The following is a 7,561-nucleotide window of genomic DNA, read 5'->3' as shown; positions in this document are numbered from 1 at the left end:
GATCATTCCCAGAACTGGAGGTCATGGCCAAGAAGTAAAAAATCCCCCAGGGCACCACACAGCTAGTTCTGGATTCATCGATTCCGTATGCTCTAATGTCGAATAAATGAAACACTTGGTAACAGTGACGTAAATAAAAATATACTAACTCTTTTCTGCCAAATCTGCTACTGGCTGTCGTCGTGCCAAATATTTCTTGGTGGTACACATCAGCTATCTATCCTTAGTTGTGCGAGCTTGTAGTCTGTATTTGGTACGGTAGTAATAATGTTGGCAGAGGGCAATCTGACATGGAAGACTTCATATCACCCCCTTGGCGACACATTTAGTCCAATATAGACAAAATGAAAGCACTGAAAATGTATTGCAATGCTGTATTATCTCGTTTTAGAGTATAGGAAAACATTGGTGTGACGTGTGACGCCGAAAAGGCAGAGTGCTCGGCTTGGAACAAAAAGGTCCCGAGTTCGAATCCTGCCATGCCACCTATCTTGTGCCCTTGGGAAAGGCACTTTACAGGACTGTCCCCACTTAACTCAGGTGAAAATTAGTATTGCCTATTGTTCTGCGTTGGTGACAGCATGAAAATAAGTTGACTATGCCGTCACCATGTGTTGTGTTGAATGTTGAAATAAAAACAGACATTACGATTTCTCCTGAAGTTCAGGAGAACACCTTTTGGAACACCAAACCTCTTTTCTTTGTCGTCACTCCATACTTGAAAACACTTGCCTAGAATTTCGATTGGCAGTTATGACGTCAATCCACGTCTAAATTTGAATATTTCCTGTACTTGCGATTGAACCCTGTTCCGGCGCGAAAGAATAAGTCCTTGAATGTTCTTTCTTTACAGAGTATATATAGTAGGTATCCTTTAAAACCTACCTCCCTTTTTTAGTTGTTAGTCAACACTTTAAGACACATTCCTGTAGTATCGACTGGACGTTTTGACGTCAAAGTTATTTCATTCACAATCCTCCAGGCACTTACATTTGGTGTAAGTGTTTTCTTTGGGAACAAAGACGCCTTTACAATCTTTCTTCGCTTTAGTGGAGAGATGAAGAGCCTGTGGTGTAGGTTGAATTGCAAACCACGTATCATTCCATTCTTTGTTGTCAACTTGAAATCTCCACATACCAGCTTTTGAAAATGGATTGATCTAGACCGCCTTGTTGTTGTATACATGCGCATGCTCAAAACACACGTGTGTGCCACATTCTATCCTGGTTGTAGTACCTACTCTCCAAGCAGAGGTTTGGGTTATTTTTGGCGTGTTTTAGGCTTTTTATCGGGGTATCTTTTTTGCACTGGAATTTTTTTTCAACCAACCAAAACAAAAAATTCCAGGGCAAAAAGAAACCCCGATAAAAAAGCCTAAAACACGCCAAAAATAACCCCAAACCTCTGCTTGGAGAGTATGCAGTACCATTACAGTACCATGTATGGAAGGACCTTCACATTGTATCACGACAATCTTTCAACCGGTTCTTGAGTTATCATCCTTCGACAATTTTTCAACAAATGCTCCTGCAGTTCCAGAACAAGGCGCTATGGGGCCCAAACTCACGTCACTTCTTTCCCACCATAAGAGCTATCTACCAACCAAAATTCGTGACCCTAGTATGCCTAGATCGCGAGATATCAAAACAGGAAGTTCTGCTGCAGTACCAACAAAAGCCGCCAGGGGGTCCAAAATCTAATCATTTTTAGGCCTCATCTAGACCTACCCACATACCAAGTTTCATGACAATCCATAATAAGCTTCTTGAGTTATGCTGTTCACAGACAAACAGACAAACAAACAAACGGACAGACGGAAAAACCCTACTGAAAACATAACCTTCTTGGCGAAGGTAACGAGTAACGTTTTTAAGTACACACACTGGCATAGCCACCCGTTGTAGTAATGCTATATCAGCTGAAGCGACAAACTTGTGTGACCTTGCGGACGGGTATTCGACCTTTACATTCAGAAAGCAGGGGTGACGTCAGCCCCTAACATCGCTCGCTGGCTGACTGTACCAGGAACAGGGGAAGGAACGAATGTGTGAGTGGATGAAAGGGCATCTAGATACATATATTATACATATTATAGATGAAAGAAAGAATGAATGAGTAAGAGTGAGGGAAGAAGTCAGATACTGAAAGATGAATCCATGTGTTACGGAATGTACTCAAACTAAATCAAGTTTTGTGTATTTGAGGAACTCTCTAGAAGCCTGGCTAGTTTCTTAGAAAGACGACACCCACGTTCATATTGTTGACGAGTGTCCGGCTACCAGTGTATAAGTAAGCTATGGTACTTACAGTTTCAAAAGTCGACTAACTCTAGATTTTAGACGGAGTATCCCACAAAAACACCATGTTACATAAGAGACTCAATTCAATAAAGACACCCTTTTACATAAAAGAATTTTACATAAAAGCGTTTTGTTTCATAGAAAACATCTACCAGGTTGATTAAGTTTGATTATGGCCCCTTGTGTAAGCTTTGTGAGGTTGTGTATTACGTAACTTGTGGCGACCTTTACCGAACAAAAAGAGTCTGTATCGTGCGAAATCAGAGTAATCTGCCCAGCTGGCATGTCCCACCTACGTGTTAGCCTGAAGGCATGGAGGCATTTGCGAAGTACTTCCTAGAAAGCTCCATTTTTGATAGTCAAAATAACAGTACGTAATACACAAACTAATCTAAAACAGCCAAGATGACTTATACAGAAAACAAAAATATCCATTGTTTGTCGATATTGTTGTTGTTTTGAAAGTGACGAAATGATAGTCATTGATTAAAGACCGACTGTGTAATGACCCATGTACAGAATTGCGTGTGCATCAGAACGCTTGTATTGCATCATATTCTACTGCATGTTTCATTATAAAACCATATGCCTAATTTGGAATGTCAACAAAAGGCAAGCACAGCTCTTCCTGTGGGGTGCTAACCGAGTTAAAGTTCTCAACTCAGCGGAACTGCACAAGCGTCATACGGAATGTCATCACACAAGACATTGAGCATGATTGGCTACAAGCTTGTCCATACGCACATTTCAGTCTTCAGGATACATGTCACTCGTTTGGTGGTGCTTACATATCATTTACATACAATTAATGGGCAGCAAGCAAGGCCCAGAAAAACAACCAGAGGGGTGAGATAGGGTCAGTTGCAGGTCTCCTTGGTCTGTTCTTTTACCGGCGGTGAGCGCACGTGAGCCCGTGTGCACTGTGAGCACGGACCGGGTAGTTTGTATATTCGCCACGATGGTACAGTGTAGTATGATAGAAGAAGGCGCGAATTTTCTCCTCCTGTGCGCTATTTTCGCCATGAGTATCTACCTGCTGTGGCAGCACTTCAACCCCCCGGGCCTGCCGCCGGGCCCCTCGGGCGTCCCCGGGCTGGGCGTCCTGCCGTCCCTCGGCCCGACCCCGTACAAGGCCCTGATGGAGCTCTCCAAGACGTACGGTGACGTCATGAGCCTGCGCCTCGGCCCGACCCTGGTGGTGGTTCTGACCGGACGGAGAGCCATGACGGAAGCACTGGTCAAAAAAGCCGACTTTTTCTCCGACCGGCCGCCCATGCCGCTGCTCAACCTGGTCCACAAGGGGCGAGGTACGTTCTATTTCAGCTGTGTGCCACGATATCTGGCTATATTGTCACTACCAATGTTGGGTTTTACTTTAGAATCCCCTAATGCTATTCTATAAAGCTGCATTCATATATATTATTTCCAGGCCAGGCAAACGACGTACCACATTACTGTATGTGGTCTGTTCAAAACTGCATTAAAGCTTACGGTCAGCACACCAGAAAAGGTCTAAACATGCTTCATAAACTTACCCTCACATGATCACTTAATGGCAATTCATTTTGCATTTATTAGTTTTTTTACGTATCAAAACTAAGCACGGTACTGTAAAAGTAATCCTTATTTTGAGCCGATGACTCTGAAATGGCGGAGCGTGGACCTTAATCTTTTTAGTGACGTGTATTTAGGGAGGGTACAATGAACGGGTGTTCCCCCATTCGGCGCCAGAAGCCTTTATAGCATAGGGCGGCATAGGGTCCATCTAAACGCATTATTTAGAGTTCAGCTTCAGTACACTTAAAGTTATACAGTACACTTATATATGACGATCATTGACAGCTTAACAATGTTGTGTATCTTGGCAAAAGTTATGGGGGAAGGAGCGTCACCCACTCGGGCATTCCCCTTCGCTCAAGGACGTTTGTAGAACCTGTACTTTTCTTCTAACTCGCAAGGTGTCTCCCAGATATATCGGACCTAAATTAAAGGCGGAGTACATTGTATTCTATACCCGTTCTGTCACTGTTTCAGAGAATATTAGTAACAAGATCTATAAACAAAGCTCGTTTTATTAAAAACTTCTTCTACTCTACCTATCTCGGTAGCTACTACATGGCGTCGCCTTATTAATTTTGCCTATAAATGACCATAAATTGTGAAGTTTTTAGCGTCTCACTTAATAGCCTGGCTACCAGTCACCTCAGGTAGATTGTAGAATTATTTCATGCTTTTTTGATGTTATAAAGTATCTTCCTCTGACTCCAAATCTTTCATTTCAGGGCTGATGGTAGCGAAGTACGGGCCGAAAGTGCACGGGTTCCGCACGCTGCTGCTGGGAACGTTCCGGCGGCTCGGCGTGAGCACCCCGCGGCTGGACGGTCTCCTCAGGCCCGAGCTGGAGGCGCTGGTCGACGCGGTGCACCGTCAGGCCGGGCAGCCTACAGACCCTAAAGCACTTCTCAACGTCAGCGCCAGCAACATGATCTGTATCCTGGCTTTTGGGAAGAGGTGGGGCATGATTTTGATAAAACATAAAATATTACTAAAAAGGTATACTTGACATAGGTTGAAAAATGCCTTAGAATTATCATGCTTTAAGGTGTGCTATTCTTAGTGCAGTCTTATGACTAGAGTTAGTTTTATGTTGTCTTCATTGTCATATTTGGTTTCAAAACATTCAGCTACAAATCTTGCTGAAATCCTTTACTTGCCTTGCTTGCTGCTTTTACTGATTATGGAAATTTGATGTATTTATGACAGGTTAATGACCAAACAGTTTCTAGCAATAGTTTGTATTATTGATGACAAGAATGCTGTTGTCTTCATGTCTCTAGGTTCGACTATGACGATACACAGTTTCAAAACTTCTTGGGAAAGCTGAACAATATCTTCGAGATCTCTTCCTCTCCTCTGGGTTTCCTGATGTTGCACATCCCGGCGATAGTCAACCTGCCGATTTCCGCGATCAGGGACACCATGTCTGACTGTAAATTCATGCTCGACTTTCTTCGTGAAATTGTCGACGAACGTTGGCTCGCCCTCGAGGCACGCCGCCGAAGAGACCCGAACATTGCCGACTGGGAGGACCCATCCGACCTCCTTGACGGCTATCTGCGCACGATCGTCTGCGAAGACGTCGCCACGGAGATGTCGTTGAGCAACGAAGACATCGCGCACCATTTCTTGGACTTGTTCACTGCCGGGACCGAGTCCGTCAGCCACTTCCTCCAATGGGAGCTGCTGTATCTCACGACGCATCCCGAAGTACAGGCGAAGGCACACGAAGAGCTCGATCGGGTCGTCGGGCGCGATCGGCTTCCGTCGGTTTCTGATCGGCCGAATCTGCCCTACATGCGAGCGATTATTGACGAAGTGCACAGAGTGTCTTCTTTCTCACCACTGGGGATTCCACGTATGACAGCCGACATCGTCGACATTGACGGATACATGTAAGTTTGTTCCAACCATTCTTTATTCATGAGAAGCTCAAATCAGCCTGCAGAACGCTTTTCACTGAGGTCATGAGGGAAGAGGTAAGGTATACTATCATGAAGGTTCATCTGTGTTGGTAGTTACATGTTTTAAGTTAAAACTTTCAGACCCGTCCAACACAAAGAATTTCTCTCACCTCACTTGGTCAGTCTACTGCACTGAAGAAGACCAGAGTGACTGGTCGAAAGCTCTAGGTGGGAGAACTTCTTTGTGTTGGATCTTAAGTTTTAACTTTAAACAGGTAAGGGTATATGTAACAAAATATGTAACAAAGATACAGTTTACAGGATTTAAATTCATAAGTAATTTTTATATTTAGTCGGTATTTTTTTTCAGAATACCCAAGGATACGATGGTGCTCTCATCTGTGTGGGACCTTCACAAAGACCCGGACAAGTGGGAAAACCCCGACACTTTCGACCCGTCCAGATTTCTCTTCAGCAACGGTCAAGTGAACGAGTCGAAACTCAGGCAGATACAAGCCTTTGGTCTCGGTGAGTAGCATTTCCTGTTTTCATCGATAGAGGGCGCAAATTTTCAGCTTGTTCCATCTATGTTTATGGCTCCCACCGTTGAACTCGTCCTTCCGGGCCAGGCTGGAGGCCTGCCCGCCTTAGACCAAGGCCTCCCCCCCCCCTAAAGTGCCCCAACAGGGGCTATATGGGGGTGTAGCCGGGGCTTGTATAACATCTTAGAGCCCCGGCAAAGATGAAGATGAAGATGTTCCAATCTGAAATCACACCATCGTCTCAACTGTTTTTACCAAGCCAGATATTTTGGATATTCTAAATTACTCTTAGTATATATATAGTCTTTCTTCTGCTTTTATATATTTCAATGCCTTAGATACATCAGTCAAACATCTGTGTTATGACGAACCATGCCACTTTTCCGTTCCCAATCTTTACCCATTTTAATGTTTACCGATGGAAAACATTGTTTTATGCTCAGTTTCTTCGAATTCTTCTCCAAACAAATAAGGTCAATGACCTGAACCAGACGTCTGTCACGATGGTAACTAGTGTTAGATTACATCATGTTGCAATTTTATAGCAGGAGGGATTTAGACTCCTGTACATGTCTGACCATGTATATATGGATGTGTTTGAGTAAGAATTAACAGAGCAGACGAGACCATATGTGAAGGTAAACATTATGCATTTGCTTTGCAAATATTACCTTTCTAGTTTATATTATATTGTTAAAATAAAACGTGCTCGTCTTATTCCTCATCAGGGTTCCGGTCTTGCGTGGGTCGCCAATTTGCGGAGTCGTCGATCTTTCTCTACACGGCCTCCCTCCTGCAGCGCTTCTTCTTCAAGTCGCCAGAGGGCGTTGCTCCCCCCAGCCTGGTCGAAGACCCAGGCGTATTCCTGACACCCAAACCATTCAAAGTGTGCGTAATCAGACGGGACTCCAAGTAGTTTGCTCCTATGGTTGCAAACTGAATGCGTGGAAATATTTTATTTTAATTTTAGCTTTGATGATGTTAATACCTGTTGTGGCAGAACACATACACACACACATACACGCACATACGCACGCGCGCACACACACAGACACACAGAGACACATATACAAACACACGCACACACACACACATGCGCGCGCTCGCGAACGCAGATACGCACACGCACAAACACACACATTACACGCGCACGCGCCCACACACACACATACAGACACACACGCACAGACACACACACACACACACACACATACGGCATACGCACACACACACACAGATACACACACACACACACGTA

The 7,561-nt window shown here is 44.2% G+C and overlaps 1 protein-coding gene across 1 annotated transcript; it reads left to right on the top strand.

Moving 5' to 3' along the window:
• The first annotated feature begins 3,046 nt into the window (after positions 1-3,046).
• On the top strand, positions 3,047-7,325 carry LOC109462320 (cytochrome P450 2U1-like). Its single transcript, XM_019758850.1, has 5 exons — positions 3,047-3,607; positions 4,583-4,811; positions 5,138-5,752; positions 6,132-6,289; positions 7,032-7,325. Exons 1-5 carry the CDS (start codon positions 3,259-3,261, stop codon positions 7,217-7,219), a joined length of 1,539 nt encoding a protein of 512 aa, XP_019614409.1. The 5' UTR covers positions 3,047-3,258; the 3' UTR covers positions 7,220-7,325.
• Positions 7,326-7,561: the final 236 nt, after the last annotated feature.

This window comes from Branchiostoma belcheri, unplaced genomic scaffold (genome assembly GCF_001625305.1).
Source record: "Branchiostoma belcheri isolate BF01 breed outbred unplaced genomic scaffold, Haploidv18h27 scaffold115, whole genome shotgun sequence".
Classification (NCBI taxonomy): domain Eukaryota; kingdom Metazoa; phylum Chordata; class Leptocardii; order Amphioxiformes; family Branchiostomatidae; genus Branchiostoma; species Branchiostoma belcheri.
The sequence above is the reverse complement of the archived record's forward strand: the minus strand, read 5'-3'. Positions and strand labels throughout refer to the sequence as shown.

Coding starts and splice junctions, on each gene's coding strand:
- LOC109462320 (XM_019758850.1), top strand. CDS start 3,259: ATGGTACAGTGTAGTATGATAGAAGAAGGCGCGAATTTTCTCCTCCTG. Junction 5,753..6,131: donor GTCGACATTGACGGATACAT/GTAAGTTTGTTC, acceptor ATTTTTTTTCAG/AATACCCAAGGATACGATGG. Junction 6,290..7,031: donor GATACAAGCCTTTGGTCTCG/GTGAGTAGCATT, acceptor ATTCCTCATCAG/GGTTCCGGTCTTGCGTGGGT.